This window comes from Prinia subflava, chromosome Z, assembly GCF_021018805.1.
Source record: "Prinia subflava isolate CZ2003 ecotype Zambia chromosome Z, Cam_Psub_1.2, whole genome shotgun sequence".
NCBI classification, from domain to species: domain Eukaryota; kingdom Metazoa; phylum Chordata; class Aves; order Passeriformes; family Cisticolidae; genus Prinia; species Prinia subflava.
In genome coordinates, this window is record NC_086283.1 from 45810293 (window position 1) to 45832553 (window position 22261).

General features: G+C 38.8%; 1 protein-coding gene across 1 annotated transcript in view; it reads left to right on the forward strand.

Moving 5' to 3' along the window:
- The window catches only part of ADAMTSL1 (ADAMTS like 1), a 195823-nt gene that overhangs the window by 60713 nt on the left and 112849 nt on the right, over positions 1-22261 (forward strand). The window contains exons 6-9 of the mRNA XM_063421603.1: positions 3513-3587; positions 6507-6664; positions 20159-20270; positions 20885-21023. Of these exons, the coding sequence (XP_063277673.1) occupies positions 3513-3587; positions 6507-6664; positions 20159-20270; positions 20885-21023 (484 nt within the window). The remainder of the gene's footprint in view (positions 1-3512; positions 3588-6506; positions 6665-20158; positions 20271-20884; positions 21024-22261) is intronic.

Here is a 22261-nt window from a genome sequence, read left to right on the forward strand (position 1 = left end):
CAGGGACTAGGAATCAGCAGAGGTGTTCCTTGGCTTTGTTCGAGATTTTTGTTTCTCTAGGAACAGTATCCAATTGAGGACTGTTCTAGGGTTTGGATGGTTAACCTTTACTCCAGAACTGTGCTAAGAGTTTCTGAAGCTGTTTATATCTCAGAACCATTCTAAACACAGTCTTGAGCTCATCATACTAAAGTAATTTTCTCTTGGTGCTCACATCCAATCCCCTTCTCCCTGTTGTTTGTATCATGCGAAGGCATAAGAGAAAGGAATTCGTATAGCTTTTAAACACTTAGCATTTCCTACAGAAACAGCGTCTTCACTATTTATAGGGGTAGCATCCATGTCCCAGTGGCCTCAGAGACAGAAACATAGTAGGGCAGGATGTAGTGTGGTGTTGAATTCTCACCTATATCTTTATGAAAAAGAAAGCAGCTATGTCTATATTTTCATACAACTTATAATAAAAAAGCTACAAAAGCCTTCATTTATTCCAGAAATACTCTTTTTTCTTAGGTGGCTTTGGTGGTTCTTCAGAAGTCTGAAGAAAATGCATCTTTCTCTTTTTATTTAGTATCTTCTTTAGGGAACTGTGTGCATCCTTCCTATGAAGACAAGATGCTTTTAAGCAGGCTTCTTTGTATTCACCAAAAAGCTAGAGAGTTAGTCCCATGTGTTGTGAGTGCTTTCTGCTGATCTCCTACTGCAAACTTGGTATTTCTCTTAAACAGGACTGACATCTGCTAGCGAAGTAGATTAGTTTTAAAAGAGACTCATAGAAATTATAATGCTGTCTAGATATTCACATAATTACTCTTGTAATGGCTGCCAAAAATAGATGTGGTTCCAGATTTCCACTGAATATCAGTGGTAATTGGGAGATAGAAAGAACTCCATTTTTCATCACTGACAAACCATTTGAACTAAATCCAAATTAAAAATCTAAAACCAGAAGAAACGTCTCTCTCATGAGAATCTGATGTATGTACATGACATTTAACTTTTGCCAAAAACCTTGCACTTTCTTCTCAGCCCTGAGCCGCTGTCCTCTCAGTTATCTGGGACCTTCCTTTGCTTCCCTATGCATGGTCTCCAGAGAAAACCAACCACCTGTTAAAGCATTTTGTGTCTTTTCCACACAACCGCTCAACAATCTGTCTCTCTTCCTATCGTTGGAGAGAGCTGTGACTAAATGTTAGCCTGCTTACTTTCACGTCTCTTCACAGGAAATGTCTCCTCCTTATCACTGTTAACCTCAGGAAACTATCCTTCAGCCCCCACTGCTTCTGCTTTGTGAAAGCAGGAAGCACTGTGATAAGCATAAATCCCACTGAGCTTTGCATTTCACATCAAGCATGCTACGATTTCAAATGGAGAGCAACTACAAAATCGGGTGAAATATAGCCCTAGCAATTCCCTGGGGCAGAAGATGCATGCTGAGAATATAAGCTCGCATGGTCTTTAAACTGTCCAGGTTTTCTGTGACATGTCAGTGAGTTATTAACTCTGCAGCACAGAGCTGGTAACTGAGAGACAGTCAGATATAATAATGGCATGGGATTGTCTTTAAATAAGACCTGCAAAAAGGTCATTAATATTGGGGTTTTTTAAATTTAAGTTATTGTTTTTCCAAACTCATTCCAAAAAATGTTATATATATACAGCAAAATGATATGTCATACTGTTGTATTTTCTTCCCCAAAATGGATAAAATCATTTATCCTACTGGGTATCTTGAATCTGAATGCGAGAATGGTACCAATAAAGCAATATTAGAATATCACTATTTAATTAATTTCTTAGAAATTAAGTATTTGTCTTTCAAAATAGAAAATTTGAATTCTGTATATATATATGAAAGATAAGCTTTACTGATCAGTGTGGTATCAGAAATTTGTATGAGCAAAAAGTGTGCTGAGTTTAAACCCAGTGTTACAAAAGACTTGGACACTAAAATCTCGGATAGTTTGAGAAAACATATCAAATCAGAACCTGAAAATGAGACATAGTTCAGAAGTGCCTGAAATTTTGAACAGTCTTTATGTCCACACAATTTTCATGGCACTTAGACTGCTTACATTTCCACCTTACTTCTGTGATGGTAGGAGGCAATGAAGGTATGAGTATTTCACCCCATAAAGGTCTGAAATATAAAAGTGTCAATAATTCCTGTGATACATTACAGAATTTAAAATTTAAACGTTCACCGTTTTTGAGATATTATGGGTTTGAATGTATTGAAGAATGAATGTATTGCTTAAGAGTTCCTGTTTCTGGTAGTGTTTCATCTCTCTTTTTACTCTTCGCCTTTGATATAAAATGACAACATCAACAACTATTTCACTAGTAAGTGAGATTTACCTGGATTCCAACAGCTTTCCCAGTTTGGTCTGGTCAGAAGTGTAAGATCCCAACTCATATGTTTGAATGAAAGATAAAATACTTTTATTGTCTGAGTTAGCCTCACCTGACAAAGCAAAACATTGTTTTGAAAACAGAGCTGTAGCACCTGCTACAAGGCATTTCATGACATAGATGTGAGCAGTTCTAATGAATAAATAGTGAAAGAGACTGTTCCTCTCACATCTACCACCTTCTTACTCCCCAAAAAATCCTTTTAGGTATGCAAACCATTCCCAACTTCCATTTATAAGGGAAGGAGGCAGAAAAGACAGGGAAAGGTGAGTGAAATGCCCTGGTTAGTCCAGGGCAACATTCTCTGGGCACACCACTTCATAACCCAGGTATTTTGTGAAGTATTTTATATCATCTTTCTGTGTCTTTCTGTCTCCCTTCAGGACATTACTGAGATTACTGAGATTTTTTAGAAATGCTGAGCTAACTTTCACAGCTGCGTGTGATCTACATGTTAATTCACACATCAGTTTAAATGCAATTAGAAAAGCTGCTAAGGGCTTCATAGGTGCAAGATCCTGCTTTAATACCTATTTACACAACAGTCTTACAGGCTTCTGCTTTTCCAGGGGTTTTCTGCTAGCAGTGTGGAAAGGGAAGCAGAATTATAGCACTTTTGGTCATTAAAATAAAAGGTGTGAAAGGGATGACGCAACTGAGAGCAGTTGCGGACCATCACATGGGCAGGATCATGGAGAACTGTGGGGTTTAAGTGGGAAAAGGTCAAGTGAAAAATGGGAAAGCTGTTCTGGTTAAACATCAGAATAAGCTTATGCTTCTCTACTTCGCCACAAACACCGATTCAAAATTTGAGTTTTAAATAGAGGTGTGATGAAATAACTTGTTACTTATGAAAACCATAAGTAGTTGTGAAGGACTTGGGGATAAATAAAATCAACATGTTTCGATTCTTTCAAGCAGAAGGTTCTTACTATATTTAACAAGTTCTTTTTTCAGATATTTAATAATAATCCTTGGCATTCTTAATTGGTCCTAAGGTTTTTCTTTTGACTACCTTGTAAACCTCTTTCAATGCTTATTTGAACACAGATGGGAATGTTCTTGCTTATTTACTCCATGCGTTTTTTTCTTTCCCACAGTGGATGATACAGTGGTTGCTATTCCCTACGGAAGCAGACAAGTTCGCCTCGTACTGAAAGGACCTGATCATTTATGTAAGTAGAAGAAGTTGTGTACACTTGTTTAAGAGAGCCTTGGTAACCTGCAGTGTTCTGTTTACACAGTGGTGTCTGGTTCCCCTCTCTCAGATCACTGATTTCAACACACAGATGAGTCCTGCTCACAGAAGTTTTCCTCAGACCCAGTGGTACCTCAGTGGTACACTCTTTTCAAAGCAGACCTTGGCCAGCAATGCAGAGTTCTTTGCTGCTCCATAATTTTTCAGTCATTTGTGTTTGCTTATCCTTTGGCTGGTTCACTTGGTGTCAAGTGCTTTTGTTTGAAATTAATAAAATACATACCACTGAGAGAAGAAATATTGAGAAAAGTAAAGATAAGCTTCCCTGTAGCTCAGCTCAGCCATCAAGCTGCTCATGATTTGAATACATTTCTGTTATGATCTTTCTCTCTCCCCTAGATACAGTCACATCATGCATGTGTGCACACACACACAGTAAATCACACTCTAAAAATTTGAAACTGCATACAAAAATGAAATCTTGCTCTTTAGCAGTGATACTGCTCCAAGGAGTTAAGACCCTTGAATTCTGCTAGCCTATCAGTTGGTGGCCATAACACTTTCCTGCTTCTTCTGAGTATCCCAGCAGCTGTATAACCCACTTTTCTGTGAGGATTCTCAGGATTTGAGAATACCCTACTAGAGCTGAAGGCAAATACATTTATTTCATTAATAGAAGATCCTGGCACCCCTCTCTCACATCTTCCAGTGCAGTAGCTGCTCACAAGCTACTTGCTTTCTCATCAGCAGCAAAGGAATATTACAGTATTGGTAAATGTGATTTACTGTCAGAATAAAACCCCAGACTGTACTGCTCGACCTCTCAGTAGCACAGATTATTCTAAGATAAGTTGAGCTACCTTTCTCCTTTTCTAAAAGTCTTTAGGAATTTTCTGTAGCACAGACCATTTATGTCTTCTGTGCTGGTCAATGTAGGTACAAACATGAATATCAGCAAAGATGTGAAACACCAAATCATTTCACTGTCTTCATATTTTCTTTCACCCAGAAATTTTATACAAGGTATCAAAATAAGGGATGGCTTACTAGTTCTATACTGTAGCTCCCTATTTGTGTTGAGAAAGCAGCGGATTCTTCAGATTTAAAGCTGTGGATAAAGACCAGCAAATTATAGGTTATAAACCAAGAAAAGATATATTATGTTTTTGTTAAAAGGTCAGCTGCTGCCTGTACCTCAGTTTAAGTGGGCCTTTGGGTATTCCTGAGCTGCTGCAGTACAGCTGATATTACTTTCCCAGTACATGACATCCACTCCTTCCCTCCAGTCTTCTTTTCCAGTATAGGTGTTCTCTTCCAAGGTAGAAAAGGTTGTACTTTTGTAATTGAGCTTTAAGACAGCTCAGAGAGAAATGAGATTTTAGATGGAGAGATTTATCTAACACTTCACTCAGGCCATATCATGATAAAAAGATTTGAATCAGCAAGGTCGGCCTCAGTCACTGGTTGAGGCTTAGATTAACTGCACTGTGTAAACATGAGTAAGTCCAAATACATCTCTTTCTTGTTTCAGAGATCTCCATGAATCTTTCTGTTCACCCATCAAAGGATTTTGTATGAGCTACAGTCAGTTGGGGGGGGGGGGGGGGAGTATTTTGCCCTGTGACCTTTGGTTGTGGGAGAAGTCAACAGGAGGCTGATTATATATACACAAGTCTTAAAACCATCTTTATTCCTGATGTATGCAGCCCTGTCCAAAAACAAATAGATGGCCAAGTGCAGCACAAAGGAAGAGACTAGTCTCACTGAAAACCAAGGAATTCATCATTACAGTATAGATTCTGAGTGTACTGCCTCAACAACTTCCTTCACTAATTAATTTCCTTAATCCATCATGAAAAGCAGCCTAATTACTGCAATTACATTTTTGGTTCCCTAATTAACAACTTAATATATGCAAATAAAACTTTTTTTTTTTCAGTTTGTTATCTTTGAAAATATATTTCCATAGTAGATGAATTGTATGCCTTAGTTGCCTCGCTGTGTTGGAGGTTTTGTGCCTATATTCATAAATATATATAAAAGGTTTGCTGCTTCGAAATCCTTCATGGTGAAATGCCCTGTCATATTATATATATATATATATATATATAATATTATATATATATATATTATTATATATAATAACTACCAGAAACCATTTACTGCTGAAAGTGCTGTGGAGCATAATCTGGAGTTGGTAGGGAGGCTAGCTGAATGAGACCTACTTTCTGACTGTTGGTTTCTACTTAAGAAATAATCATTATTTTTAATGTGACAATCGGAAGTAGCTACTATAAAACAGTATCTTAATTAATGCCCACTTTTGGGGAACTGTGAATATAGAGAGAGCCAGATGGAGAATTCAGCAGGGTTCAGCACCCACCTTCCTCTTCTACTCCACTGGGATAGGTCATACTGCTTCTGGAGAGGAAATGGGATTGCTGTCATACTGATCTTTCTTTCCTGGATATCCTGCTTTCAATTAATTGTCTACTACAACAACATGTGGTTAGTGACCCACCTTTGAACTGAAAGAGGGTACAGCAACTTAGCAGTGCTCATGGGCCAAGGTCTGAGTCAGGCTCCACGTAGGAGCGTGACTTACTGGCAGTGAGTTAAGCAACAACATGTATGCCTAACAAGGAATGGATTAGTATGTCTGAAAGAGAATAAAAACATGACCTATGGGTGAGAAGGAGAATGTTAGCTAAAAATCGAAGGGTTGAACCAAGAAAATAAGCAGATGGAAGAGAAAAAAGAAAAGAAAAATGAGCAAACGTGAATGACTGTGGGAAAATAACTGCAATATTACTAATTTGTGCGGGGGGGGGTGGTTTCTGCTCTCACTTCAAATTGCAATGCTCTGGCTTCCTGACAATTTTTTTCTATTTGTCAGATTTGGAAACTAAGACTCTCCAAGGTGCGAAGAGTGAAAACAGCCTCAGCACCACTGGCTCCTTCCTTGTAGAAAATTCTAGTATTGACTTCCAGAAGTTTCCTGACAAGGAGATCCTAAGAATATCTGGGCCTCTCACTGCAGACTTTACTATCAAGGTGAGAGTCATTGGTCATTGATGTCTTAGAGGAAAATAAAGACAAGGTGTACTAGGAAGATGGAAGAGATTTTTCTAGATCTTAATTTTTCGGTAGGTGTTTATCACTAAGCCTAATCCAGGCTACCTCTTGAACTCTCTGTGTAATTCTTTATGGTTGTATATTTGATGAAAGCCTCACTGGAAACTTCTCAGGAGAGAGAGACTGCATTTATGTCAAGAAAGGCATAGCCAATATGTGCCCTAAAAAGAAAATATTAACTCACTCCAAGGAAAGACAGATTACTTTTTATATGCACTACTGAGGTACTTACAAATCAATGACATGTAGTTTTCTTTGTCTGTGATAAGTAAAAAGAGATATCTTTGGCCCATAGTTTGTTGGTTGTATACTGGTGTAGCTGCACAGAAAACTGTAAGAGTGAAGAGTCAAGCTCTAAAATAAATGGGATAACTTTGCTTGAGAAGTCATGGAATCATCAATAAGACAAAAATAGTTTCTTCCCATCAGAGTATTTCTATTCTTCCAGGTAATATAAAACACATTGCTGGAAGCAATGCACACATTCTGTGGGAAAACAAACGTACGAAAATGAACATTTGGAAGTTGCAATAAAATAAATCCTTTTCCAGTAGGTCCAAGGAACCAGAAGGATTTAAGCTGTAAAACTGCAAAATCTGTATCATGTCCAGGACTGTGTAAAAGTTTCACTATTAGACTCAAAGGTAGATATTTGCTTTAACCTTGATGGCAGCTAGAGATTTGAGCGGTGAACTGGAAAATGTCCTAAGTGGTTGTCCTGGATTAGGCTGAGCTGGGCTGGAATGGATTAGTTTGGGAAGTAGCACAGTCCTGTAGACTGTCCCCTGCTTACTGTGGTATGTTAGCAGCAGTTTTCAGAACTCGTCCACAAGGAGAAGCCTGACTAAGGACTATGTTCCTTCCTCTTTGAATGGCAGAAGAAAAATGCCTTACTAAAATAGCTAGTGTTCACTTCAAAATATCTGAAACTCATTTAACTCTTTTACAGATGATACCAAGATGGCAAACATCAGCGCATGTACACAGTATTTCTCACTTTGTTTTATTTTGGCTGTCTGTGAATTTCTGGCAGCCTAGTTATAATGTATTTGTGGGAAACAGCTAATCATGTAGACCAACTGCCCTGAAATGCTAACAGGAGGGTTGTACTCTTTTCCTTATATTTCCACTGTTGTCTTTTCTGACAGGGAAAATACCTTTATCCCTTAGTGCTTGCATTTCCTTCTCTATCAAAGCAAGGTAAGAAGTTCTGGTTAAATAAAAGGAGAATCCTGTTTAAATTATTTCAGTCCAACCAATATGAGTGTCCAAGTTTGCTAGGCATGGGCAGAACAGACACAGCTGAATTGAGATGAAGCTACTTTGAGTTCTGCTATGTGTCTGCGCCTTTGAAAGTCAGAGTAACGTGACTCATTCGGTGTTAAATCTGTTGTCCTTTTTGGATATAGAAAATACACCAAAAACTCCCAACCAACTGTTCATCTTTATGGGATCTTTTCTGATGTTAGAATTAAATATTGCATTGGATTAGGCACCTAAAAAATTCTCTTCTCCTGAATCACAATTAGTTTTTTAATAAATAGCTAAAGAAGATACTTCAGCTATTACTTCATGCAACACAGATATTATTCTGCACTATTATATTATTTTTCCAGCCATTTTTTTTTCTTCTGGATATTTATTTTGTTAGATTTTACCAGACATAAGCCTGCACAGATGCTTGTACAGATGCATGCAATCCAAGATGCTACCTCTAAGTTATTCCAGACTTGGAAATTGCTTTATCCATGATGATTTTGCCTTCAGGTTTTGAAGTTTAAGTACTCCCCTTTAAAAAAATCAGATGAAATATTCTTCTGTGGTATTAGTAAGCTTTCCTTACAAAGTGGGATCTCCTTAGGTGTCAAGATCTACATTCCTGGGCCAAGGCAGATTTTTATGGAAACAGATCTAAATGAATTTGTAGATGTAGCAGAACTCTAGTTTTAGAATCATTGCCTCCAAAATTATTCTTGTAATCATTCCTGTAATCCTTTTCACTTGACCCTGAATGCTCTTATTCAGACAGGTCAAGTTAGGCACCTAGATATAAGTAGAAACTCAGTGTGAGAGTTGACACTTAACTTTCTTTATTGGTAACACAGACTGCTTTAAAATTGCAGGAAGAAACCTCCTGCTGTTCCTGGAGGAACTGAGTTGTATAACTACTGGATTTCTTTACTGTGTAATAGTCAATGGTACATTCCTTATGTGCAAAACTCTTGGTAATCTTTTCACAACATGTGTAAATAGCAAAAGTAATTCAGTAAAATAGCTGTATTTAAAAGAAAAAGGTGTTATCACAAAATTGAAGAAAGAGCAAAGTTTTCATGTTCTTATTTTTATATTGATCATTTGAGCATTATAAGTCTCCACTGTAAACTTTAATTTTTGAAAGGCAAAATACCTGGAAAACATGCCAGTAAACTTAAATCCCACTAGAACTTCTTTTCCTAAATTCTGATGATTTCTCTATTTTGATGTTTTCAGTGCAAAATTCTGGTTCACATGAATAGAAATACCTCCTTCCTGTAAGAAAAATGTGTCATGTTTGATACAATCCTGAAGAAATGAAGGTCCATTTTTATTGGTTCATTGGTTTCTGTGGTCTAGAGATAAGAGTAGTAATATCACAGAGGGGCACATGCCCTTTCTGGAAGAGCTGCCCCTGATCTGCTCTGTTGCCAGTGTCATATTTATTCTCTTGTTTGTGCTAAAACAACTCCTCTCTTGATAGTGTGCATTTCAGACCCTGAAGGGAGAATCTTGGGGTAGTCAGTTAATGTCACACATTTGCACTCCTTTGAGAAGAATGAAGCAGTACTGTCAGGTGGGGTCTACAGGTGACCTTATAATGAGAACAGTCATCACTAGATGACTGTAAATATGAAATACATTAGTGGCAGGCTTACAGGAACCAGCAGTAGGGACTGCCAGTAAAAAGTGAGGCTGGCAAAGCACAGCCTGTTAGGGTCTGCTGCACAGGCTGATTGTTGCACAGCTAGGGCACTAACCCTGTGGCTGAGGTGTGAGCCAGCAAAGACTGGTGGGTCTAAAACAAGGTCTAGTGAAGGGTATTATCTAGGCGTGGGTTTGGTTTGGAGGAGAATTGGTTTGGAGGAGAAACTATTGTAGGCCTAGATCTAGGCTAGACTATGTTTATGTTGGTTTTAAATCCCTGGTATCAAGGAGGGTTCATTCATAGTGCCTGTCCAGATCAAGCCCTTTGCATGGAGGTTGCATAAAGTTGGATTGCACAAATTTTTGTCTGGAGACCTTTAGAGGTATTTGGATTAGTATTGCATTCTATTGATGTTGTCTTTTTGTAGTGCTAGGGCTGACAAGCCTTGGCAAAGGGCTGCTGCCAGAAGAGACTGTCTGATGCTTTTCCTTTTTTGCGCTGATGGCTGGGGTGTGCTGCTTGCCGATTTAGAAGTGGTGTGGACTGGGTTCACTTGGGCAGAGTTACTGCTGAAATTTGGCCACCAACTGTCCAGAAAGTCATAAAATACATCTCGAAAGTGGATGCTGAATTATACAGTACTCTAGCACTAGCCAGACAACTGTTGGACTAGCTGCAATCTGGCAGAAAGTGCTGGTGAGATAAATGCATTTGATAACAGCCCAGGTTAGCAAAAGAAAATAAGATTGAGACTTAGTCTAGGCTTCCTGGGACTTGCAAGAGCATGCAGAAGATAATGCATATACAGGCAGCCAGCTGACAGAGAGGTTGATGGGCCTTGTCAGTATAGGCCAGGGTTGGATTAGCTACTTTGAACAAGGAGTGCACAGTGATTTATTTTGTGGCATGAAATAAATTATTTCAGCACTCGCTTTAAGGCAGAGACCAAATGATTCCAATTTTCTCTAGCAGCAAAGAACTACTGTTTATGGTTCACATATTGTTGGATATTTGAGGTATTATCATATTAGGATTGGGAGTGTAGACAAGTAGGGGTCTTCTGTGCAGTTTAGTTCTGATGTTGGAAGAGGTTTCCAGAAGAGATTACACCTCATATTCGGGAGAAGGCTTCCAATCAGGTGAGAAGTGGTGAAGAATCTTGTAAGTACTGATAGCTTTGGGTTAAGATGGTGCTCCTGGAAGCAGATGAGATAGAATTAAGGCTGAGTGCACAGAAATAGGAATAGCTGAAGTTTAGTGTGACTGATTCAGCTTTTGTGCAAGCAAGGTCAATTAACTGAAAGATTTTGCTTCATCTAGAAGAGATCAATGGAATATTATCAATTTTTTGTAAAGCAATAGTTCTTGATATATGTATTCATTTTGGCACACTGCAGATTGGATTTAGCAGGAAGCATGTCTGTATCAATGGCTTTTATCAACCTATGTTTGCATTCAATACTTCTTTTTCTAATAATAGTCATAAAAATCACCCAATCTGATTTCCTGGTATCCAAAAAACATACAATTTCTGTAACAATTTCTAGGGGAAACTCACAGGTAATGACCAGCCTGAAAAGAGATGCCATCATTAATTATCTTGACTAGATCTTGTGACAAGTTCAAGAAATTTTTTTTTTCTCCTATTTGGGCAAATGAGGTGAAATGTATGGAAAACCATGAACTAGACCTTTTCAAAACAATGTACAGTTTTTATTTCATATCAACCTTTATTTTTGCTCTTCAATATAAATTATTTCAATTATAGTAAGTACAACATGAGCATTCTCCTAATCAATGTACTTGACCTTTAGGCCATGCAATGATTTCCATAATGAATGAGACAGTGTGTTAAATAAGGAATACATCTCATTGTTCAAACCTTTGTGCAATACTTTCACCGATTCTTTGTGGTTTTCCCACTCTGAGAAACAGAAATTATTACTACTGTTTAGCTCCTTTCTCCTTTACTTCTGTATTTCTTTATCTCTCTCATCACCATTTGTCTCTTTTCTCATGTCTGCATAGACTCATAGGATGGTTTGGGTTGTAAGAAGCCTATAGAAGGATTCTCTAGTTCCAACTCTGCTGCCATGGGTAGGGACACCTTCTACTAGATCACTTGCTCAAAGCTGCATCTAGCCTGGTCTTGAACTTCCAAGGATAGAGCATCTGCAATTTCTCTGGGCAACATTTCACATGCTCACACAAAATAGTTTCTTCCTGATGTCTAAACTAAATCTACCCTGCCCTCTTCCAGTTTAAAACTATTGTCCTTCATCCCGTCTCCACATGCCCTTGTCAAAAGCTTCTCTCCAGCTCTCTCATAGCCCCCTTTAGGCAGTGAATGGCTGCTGTAAAGTGTACTTGGAGCAAATTCCCCAGGCTGAAGTACCCCAACTGTCTTGATGCCTTAAGAACCTAAAAATGAAGCAACACACACTTTTGAGAAAATATTAGTATAGAAGGTAATGTGAAGGCTGGTCTTTATTGGAGGCCTCCAGGGGCAAATATGGAAAATGTCCACAAAACCCACCCACATGGGTGAATACAGATTTATAAGTTTAGCAAATTAGCATATTTGACAAAATTCACAAATTAGGAGCACAAGTGGTGATACAAGTCTTTCCCCAGTCCAAGCCCTTCTAAATCCTCCCCTCTCAGATAAACCAAAACTTTGTTGATGAAAATGTGTCTCAAAGAGCTCTTTCTTAGCCTTGGTTCCCAGAAAGTGCCAAGATAGGATGGGGGCTTTGGAAAGTGTTTTGTCTTTCTGCCTAAGAAAATACTGAAACTAAATTACAATAATAGGCTACAAAGCTACAAGTATGTGTGTAAAGAATACAGAGAATATATAAAACAAAAAAGACAAAAATTATTAGGCATCAGTCTTAGTCATCTCCTTTTCTATAGGAATAGTGCTCAAGCCCTCTGGTCATCTTCATGTGCCTCCTCTGGACTTGCTCCAATAGTGTCCTTCTTATGTCTTACTCTATTTAATCTTTACTTTTTAATCAAAGATTATCCATGAAGAGTTTATCCTTATTTCCACTCTCTGTCCTTTTCCTGGTTTCACTGTGATTATACAGTCAAAATTTTTAAAAATACATATAAACATGTAATTTGTGACTAGTGTTTAATTACATAGATGTATATTTTGAAAGAATAAATTCACTATAAATAGATCTATAGTTTAATAAAATGTAATAAAATTATTTAATATCTATTTTATACAGAGGGATAACTGTACATAAATATATATGTTGAAAAAGAGTGAACTTACACTCTACAATTACTTGAAAGGAAGTTGTAATGAGGTAGGGGTCAATCTCTTCTCCTAGGTAACAAGTAATAGGACAAAAGGAAGTGGCCTAAAGTTGTGCCAGGAGAGCTTTAGATAGAATACTAGAAAAAAATTCATGGCCAAAAGGCTGATTAAGCATTGGAACAGGCTGCCCAGGTAAGTAGTGGAATCACCAGCCCCGGAAGGGTTGACAAACTGAGTAGATGTGGTGCTTAGAGACATGGTTTAGTAGTGAACTTGTCAAGTTAGTGACTGGACTGGATAATCTTAGAGGTCTTTTCCAACCTTAATAGTTTAGTGATTCTATACAGATAATAATCAGGACAAATGGATTCTACCTGGCTGTGTACTTTTCTGTACTTTTTTCTTTCTTTCTGCAAAATTCTATTGATGCTTTTAACTTATGTTGCACACTGGGGTGATATTTTCAGAGGAATATCTAAAACAACCCTATTACCATTCTGAACAGTAAAAACTAATGTGGACAACGGTTTTGTATATCATTATGTATAATTAATTTGACTTTCCCATAGGCATTGTTTCTTCTTTTACTGAACTTGGATTTTAGTCTGTCAAAACTTCGAGTGCTTTCACAGATGGTTTCAATTTAAGGCATCATTCATAAGCTTTTTCATTAGCAAACTTGGTAAGCTCATGGTTGATCCTTTACCCTGCTCATCTGGGCGTCTGGCTAACAGCTCATGCCACAGCACATATCCCTGAGGGATTCCACAGTCCTTCATCCATTGCAAGAGCAGGACCATTATTTGTTACCCAGTCATCAGTTCCTGGGAGGATCTTCTAGGAGGATCTGTCTAGGAGCTTTGGTGAGGGACCTAGAAAAAAAAACCTTTAATAATAAAACTACATTTATTTTTTTACAAGGCGAACCAGAATGTTCAGAAAAAAATATCTCTCTCAGGGTACACTTGAAGTTCTATTCTCTTTTTACGTTCTATCTACCTACCCAGTAACTGAGATAGAAGATATTGGACTGAAGTTTTACTCATTATTCATGAAGTGCCTTTGGAAAAAAAGATGTTGCCATTAATTTTACATACTTCTTTAAAATATTGCTGATGTTTAATGTGCTTACAGGTTTTAAGGCAGAAGAGATAGTTTCTTAGACATGTAATTTTCTATTCCTCTGACAAAATGCTGTTTGTAATTTTTTTTCTTTTCTTATTCTGTAACTTTTGTTTACATCTATCTCTCAAAAATCAGTCACTTTTTAGTGCTATGAAGGCTTGGTGCCAACCATCTTCAGATTTCACCATTTTAACAGTTTGTGTGTGGCTTTGTGAGAGAACTAATCTAAAGGCTTTTTAATACACTCATCAACTAAAGGAATATTGTTTAATCCACGATTGCTGCAGGGAGAGCAAGTTCAATTCTTTGTAAAATATGCAAATGGGTGATAAGGTAATTTCAGAGTGATTTCTCTGGCTGATTGAGAGGATTAAATTGACAACCAACAGATGGAGCTGAATTTTGTAGGAGAGAAAACCCTAAAACCAAGCTGATCCAACACATGACTATCACAATCAGGGGACATGAATTCAGAATGCAGATATGTTCCCTGGATCTTGATGGCAGAAGTCCTTTCAGCATTTCAAGGGAATGACAAGGCAAACTCAGAAGCATTATGGTACAGTCCTGTCTTAAAACATATGCATGAAAGCCTTCTGAATCTCTCATTATTTACATTTTATGTACCATTTATTTTATTTTAAACAAGCTTGTAAACTTATTTTCCCATGACAATGTCTGGCTTCTATTTCCTTCATGAACAAATTATTATCAGCAATGAATCTCTTGTACATCCTCCTTTATTTTTCAGTGCAAGAGATTACTACATAGAACCAGCAATATTGAAGCACTCTAGGTAGAATATTTTTTATACTGACATGAGAAGCACAAAATTATCAGATTTCTCATTAATTACTTTCATTAGTATCAATCTGATGATTTGGTATTTGGAACCTGTAGAAAGAATTCAGAATCAGAATCAGCATAGTAATATGGAAGAATCCATTAGAACTTTTCTAATAAGCATGGTGGTATGGAGCTGGTTCATAGTAGACCAGACCAAATTGTGTGAGACAATTTGCTGGAGCACTTCCAGAGGAGGACAACAGAGTTGGTGAAGGGCCTAGAGAATGAGTCCTATGAGGAGTGGCTGAGGAAGCTGGAGTTGCTCAGCCTGGGGAAGAGGAGGCTCAGGGGTGACTTTATCACTCTGTGGCTGTCTGAAAGCAGGGTGCAGCCAGGTGGGGGTCAGTTTCTTCTCACAGGCAGACAGTGACAGGACAAGAGGACACAGGCTTAAGTTGCACCAGGGTAAGTCCAGGTTGAACATCAGGGAGAACTTCACTGGAAGGCCAGTCAGCATTGAAATCGTCCACCCAGGAAGGTGGTGGACTCACCATCCCCAAAAATATTCCAGAAGCAATTGAACATGGTACTTAGTGCTATGGTTTTGCTGACATGGTGGTGTTTGGTCAAAGGTTGGACTCCATGATCTAGGAAGTCTTTCCAACCTTCATGGTTCTATGGTTCTGAGGTACAAAATGATAATTCTCTTTCTCTGCTCCCATTTTGGAACACATACAGACAAGAAAGAAATGGTTTCTTTTCTCCTCACCTCCCTGCAACTGCATGAAATGAGAACATTTCATTGAATACACTTTTCTGGCTCAGCTGTACCAGTAACATTAATAATTACTTGGTTATGACTGCTGGTTATAAAGTGCTGATTAAATTTTGAAACTGTCCAAGTAAACTATTGCAGTTTTGTAGGTCAGGTCATATGTTCTTCAGTGAACAAAAAGAAATGGTTCAGGCATACACTGCCAAAATCAAGGAAGAAATTGTTAGGCTTTGGGGAACTTGACTTGTTTTACAGGGTTTATGTGAACTAATCAAAGTTTGGAGTGATAGGAAAAACCAACAAAATGTGAAGGTGAAGTCAGATGTTGCAGTGTGGTGGTGGGTTTTGGTTAAGCTGTTTTGGAGTTATGTATCCCAATGATTCCTCCCTGTTTCGCCCCTCAATAAGTCAGGTACTGTCCAAAGGTATCTCCTCCCCATTTCTTTGCCCCCCTCTTCTGCCCCTGCCCTGTCTGTGGAAGCTTCAGGCAGCTGTCCATCTTTCCCCTGACCCTGCCCTATGTTATAGAAAAACACCTGTTAGGTCTGTCCTGGGGCCAATCCCCTGTTTGATCACACCCCTCATCCTCTGGTTTAAGAGTATGTGTGGGCTTTGTCTCCTGCTCTTTTTCATCCCCCCCGCCCCCACCTCATGGGGAATAAAGGTCTCTGAGAAATCATACAGAAAAGAGCCTTCTGTATTCCTTGCTCCGAAGCCTGGACACAGCAATACCTGTTTGCCATAGAGCAGCCTTGCTCTGCACCATTACCTGAACCTGCTGGCAGATTTGAGAACGGCTCCTGGCACAGCTGGGAATCAGAGCTAGCTGGGATTTTACTGGCGCACGTCATTGCAGTCTCTTGTTCATAGAGCAGATCATAATATCTCCTAAAGATTACACATCTCTTGTGTTCAAATTTTTCTTTTCTTCCAATTTTCTGTAACATCTCCCAAACCAAATCTGCATTTTATCAACTCCAAACTTCACCTGAGCAACACAGACAGAACAGTATGTGCTTCTCTTGCATCATCCTAGGCAGGCATTAACAAAATCAGTATTAAAACAGTCTAAAAGAGATTATTTTTTTCCAAGGTCTTTCAACAGGTTAAAAAGATATCTCTGTTGATTGTGACTGTAGGCTAGACAGTGGATATTCTGAGGACTCTAGTTTTAACCAGTTCCTTAGATGATTGTGTTACTCTTTAGGGTTGACAGCCAACTGAACATGAGCCAGCAGTGTGCTCTGGTGGCCAAGAAGGCCAGCAGCATCCTAGCCTGGATCAGGAACAGTGTGTCCAGCAGGAGCAGGGAGATCATTCTTGCCCTGTACTCAGCGCTGGTGAGGCCACACCTCAAGTGCTGTGTCCAGTACTGGCCCCTCAGTTCAGGAAGGATGTTGAGATGCTCAAACATGTTCAGAGAAGGGCAGCAAGGCTGGAAAAGTGTCTGAAAGACAAGGCCTATGAGGAACAGCTGAGAGAACTGGGGTTGTCTGAAAGGGGGGTGTAGCCGGGTGGGGCTCGGTCTCTTTTCCCAAGCAAATAGTGACAGAACAAAAGGACACAGTCTTAAGCTGTGCCAGGGGAAGTTTGGGCTGCATATTAGGAAAAAATTCTTCACTAAACAAGAAATTTTGCCCTGGAATTGTCTGCCCAGGGAGGTGGTGGAGTTACTGTGTGTGGAGATATTTTTTAAAAGACTGGACGTGGCACTCACTGCTATGGTTTAGTTGATGAAGTGTTAGGACATAGGTTGGAGCTGATGATCTCAAAGGTCTTTTCCAACCCAATTCATTCTGTGATTCTGTGAAAGTGGTAGGGGCTGCTCTGATGTTAGGAGGAAATTATCCAAATTCCCTTGAAAGTTAAAGAGAGTCAAGGAGGATATCTGGGGAGTTGCCATGTACAAATGCAGGGATGAGTGCTCTGCAAGATATGAGTAGTTCTGACTTCAGCTATTAATAATTTTAGATAGGATTTTATTTGCAAATATAATAATTGTCAATTGTCTTCTTTTCTAGTTCAGTTGCCTAAGTGTGCAAAACTCATTGTTAGTTAGAGGACTAGCTTAAGATTCTCAGGTGATGACCATCTCTATTTGGATCTTTGGCATTTCTCATGGCATTCTCAACAAGGATGTTGCTAATATACTGCAAAGGTAAAAAATTTCATCATACTAAAGAGCTGAGTATTTCCATGTGTGGGAATTGGCCCTATGCAGTCAAACCACCACATTTCTTACAGCATTTAGCTATTAAGTCTCACTCTGAGTTTTTCAGGGCTCAAGTAGCCAGTGATGTTTTTTTTCCTGGATAGAGATCTTAACTTTAACAAACAGTCAAACACAATCAAGAAGAAGTTCTTGCTATGTGGAATCACAGTTTATTGTTCCTCTTCTGCTTAGGATGCTCCTTAAAAATGCACAATATTACATATGCTGCTTTTATTTGCTTGTTTTGTATAATTTGAGCTTATGACTGTGGCTCGTTGTAATTCTTTCCCACCTATGTTGTTATCATGGCTTTATGAGTGACTTCCACATTAAGCTGGAAAAGATGGTATATCTGTCTTTTCTCTCTGTTGAAACAGATAACTCTGGACATGCAGGAAAGGCCTGCAGAGAGAGAGGAACTCTTCCCTCTTTGTGATTTTTTTTCAGTGTAAACTCTTTTTTTCTCCCCTTCCTTTTATAGTAGCCCATGTGTGAGCTCTTGGTCTGTTCTTCATGATTCATTGCAGGCCATACTGCTGAGTCGATCTGAGTTTAGGAATCATTGATGATCCTTAAAAAACAAAGAGTAAAAGAAGAATTCTCCCCAGAAAATGCCTTTCCTGCACATTGAGATCAGAGACCTCCCCAGATGGCTTCCAGCACAACAGAACATTTTTCCCAGGAGTGCCTGAGGCTTTCATGAGCCCGGAAAGACCCTTCTGAAGTGTGTAATTAATGCACCATCCCCGCACGAGGAATTAGGTATCCTGTTTCTGACACACACATTCAAACAACATTGATCTGTGCAAAAGGCCTCCCATTTGCTGAAGCAGTTGTATTGCTACAGCTGGTTTGGGTTTTTTTCCTTTTGAGAATTGACATCACTGTTTAATTAGAAAAGGGCAGCCTTGTCTCAGTGGGCCAGACATCATACATACATCAATATCCTTGCCCTCCTCCTGCTCTTCAAGATATATCTTGATTTTTAATCATATTGCTGTCCACCTACAGGGGAAAACAAAACAAACAACCCAAGTTACAAAGTCCATCTCAATTTGTCATATTTTTGCTTCCGTTTCACAGACCATTCTTTGACATTGTCTCTTGGTATTTGGAAAGAGGAAAGAGTAAGGGAAAAATGGTGTTTCCAAAACTAGAAGACTCATTTGAAATGTGAGAGAAAAAAAAGAAAAAGGAGACAGTGGTTAAACAGTTTAAGCTGTCTGAAAAAAGGGGGGTGGATTGCTCCTGAGAGAAGCAGTGTCTTGGAGAAGGGTCCATCTTTTCTACTTGTGATTTGCAGTTTTCTCTACTGTGATAGCACCATACCACTGATGCAGAGATGCTCAAGCAGCACTGAAACACTGTGTCCTGGGACAAATCATCAAATAGGAGAGGTTTTTAGTAGCAGATTTTTGGTTTTCCCTTGCCAGCTGTTTATGCAGAGGCATAGAGGTAAGGACGAGGGATAACCTGCTGAGATTTTGAAGTCCTCATAACTGAATATCAGCATAGATATCAAACAGGTAAGATTTTTTACTGGGCCGGGTGCAAGTGGTGTTGCTTTACCAGTGTAAAGGTCTCTTGCATTGCAGTCCTTGCACTACAAACCCTTATTTATGTGGGACATCCATTCAGCACATCTAGTACTGACTGAAAGCATGCTAGCTTTTAAGCTCGGGTGGCTTATAGGCTCTAAAGAGTTTTGCAGACATGCACATAGCCCCAGCCAGAATTCCATGCCTGTGACCAAAAGAAGCATTTTTACAAGCAAAATAAAGTAAGCAGAAGAACAAACTTCACAATAATGACAGTACCACAAAAGAGAATGAAATAAAGACCTCACCTCAGGAAAAAAAATGGTGAATTAAAGTTTTTATACTGTTTTCTATTTTTCACAATGCAGCCTCCCATGTTTTAGTCTATACTGTCAAGTGTATTATAACTGTTTTTTGGGAAACATTAAAGTTCTAAAATCTATGTCCATGTGTCAGGGACAGTAGGTAGTGGAAGGTGATTTTCTGAACCATTAACTATCCGTCCCTATTCTATGTCTCTATAAGATCATTGAGTAGCACTAATCACACATTTGCCATGCACTCATTATTTCAGAATGTGATCTCAAAATGGTCATTGGTTATGCCCAGAAATTTTTTTGACTGTGTTTTGAACCCAAGATTTTGCCACTGATAACGCTTTGGTTTTGTATTTGGTTTTCCTATTGCAAAGTATATCTGGTATTTCATGAAGCTTCAAGGGGTCTCAAATCTGCAAAATGCTTGTGGTAGAATACTTCTTCCCAGCATTCATGTTAGGTTCACTCTTTGATATAACCTCTTTTTCAGATCCATTATGCTGGTGCTGCTGACAGTTCAGTCCAGTTCATCTTCTACCAGCCTATCATTCACAGATGGAGGGAAACAGATTTTTTCCCTTGTTCAGCATCCTGTGGTGGAGGTAATGAATTACCACTGTATTTCAGAAGCTGTCATCTGCATACATGACCTGTCCCAACTGCTGCCCTGAGTTTTGGACCTTAAAAATGGGCAAAATCTAAAAATTTGAATAATTACAACTAAACGAAGGGAGAAATTTAGCAACATGGTAGTAGCCTGTAGATTTTCAGCACTGTGCCAGACTCTGTAGATAAAGCACATCTTGAGAGTTACATATCTGCATTTAATGCTACAGCTGTCAAACATAAGGGATGATGGGATTTGGGCCTAGTTTTGGTCAAACAAGAAGTCTCCATTTATCCCTGTTCCTACCAGCAGGTTTATTCTTTATCCTGAAACTAAGAGCACAATTCTTGGTGACTAAGAAACTTCAGCCTTTGTTTTTTCTAGACTGCTGAATTTTTGTTTGACCATACTGGTTATCTTTTGTTTTGTAAAACATATGATTTACATTGCTGTTTTCATTCTTGCCTGTAAAACAAGAACTGTTGTGTCCAAAAGCACTGAAGCAAGCTGAAATTAGTTTTCTTTTACCAAACCAGAACTTAGATACATTTCAGAGCCAGACAGGAAGACAATCACATCTCACATTATTTATTCCTCTGTGTATCACAGGTTATCAACTGACATCTGCTGAGTGCTTTGATCTGAGAAGCAATCGGGTAGTAGCAGATCAATACTGTCATTATTATCCTGAAAATATCAAGCCAAAGCCAAAACTTCAAGAGTGTAATCTGGATCCTTGTCCTGCAAGGTCAGTTGGCTTTTATTTTAAGGCAGACTGAGCTCTAAAGGAGTAAAATAAAATAGGAAAATATTCTGTTGCTATTTCTCACTGTGTCATTTATCCTACATAATTCAACCTCTCTCTCATTCTAAGAATGCACTGTGTAGAACACTTCTATTTAGCACCTTCACATAGCAAAGATTGATTTGAAATGGTTGTTTCTTCCCCTCAGAATGTATTTTGTCTCATTAATTGTTACCAAGTATGAGAAAACAAATTGTCCATGATACCATCCCCCTGATCAATACATGCCTCTCAAGTGTTAGTGAGATGGAAAAAATTCTTTTTGCATAAAAATGACTGTCATCACAGTTAGATGAACTATTATTATAGGATTTTTAAAAATTTTTCTCCTTAATAAAAAACTTACCTGCATTTATGGCAGCATGTAAAATATAATGAGTGGTTTTGTTCTAGTTAACAATGTCCTTTGGCCTGGCATGAAAATCTCATCTCTGCTGCCCCACAGAATCACAGAACAGGTAAGGTTGGAAGGGACCATAAGGGGTCATCTGGTCCAACCTCCCTGCTCAAACAGAGTCACCCCAGAGCACATGGCACAGAATCATGTCCAGATGGTTCTTGATTATCCCCAGTGAGAGAGATGCCACGACCTCTCTGGGCAACCTGTGCCAGTTCACTGGCACTACACAGTAAAGACATTCTTCCTCATATTAAGGTGGAACTTCCTGTGCAGTCTTCCTCAGAAGATTAATAGTAAAAAATAGTAAGATCAGAGAGTCAGATTTTTTGCGTATAAGAAAAGAAAGAAAACCACAAAAAATACCTATCCTTTCTTGAACTGATTGCCCTGAACTTCAATGGGAACTCATCTGCAGCCACTCAATAAGCAGCAAGCGTTTATTTGTGCAGAATAAATCTTTTGGTCCTCCTGAGTGGCTTTCCTAAGAGATGGTTAAGCATAGACCAGCAGGAATGACAAGGATACTCTAAAGCCATTTTGTCACCAGCTCCTTTCCTTCTAGGCTAGTTTCTTACCACATTTGATAAAGTGAACTCAAGAAGGCATCACCTGAAATGTTGCTGTGTCACTTCAGATTGCTGGAGGCCATCAGAGAAAAAAGATGTCCTAATGAGAAAAGGGATACTTAAGAAACCTGTGGGGCAATGTATCCACCTGACTGAGGATGGTTGCTGCCCAAACCAGGTGTACCAGCTTTAGAGTAGCTAGGCATTATCAGAGC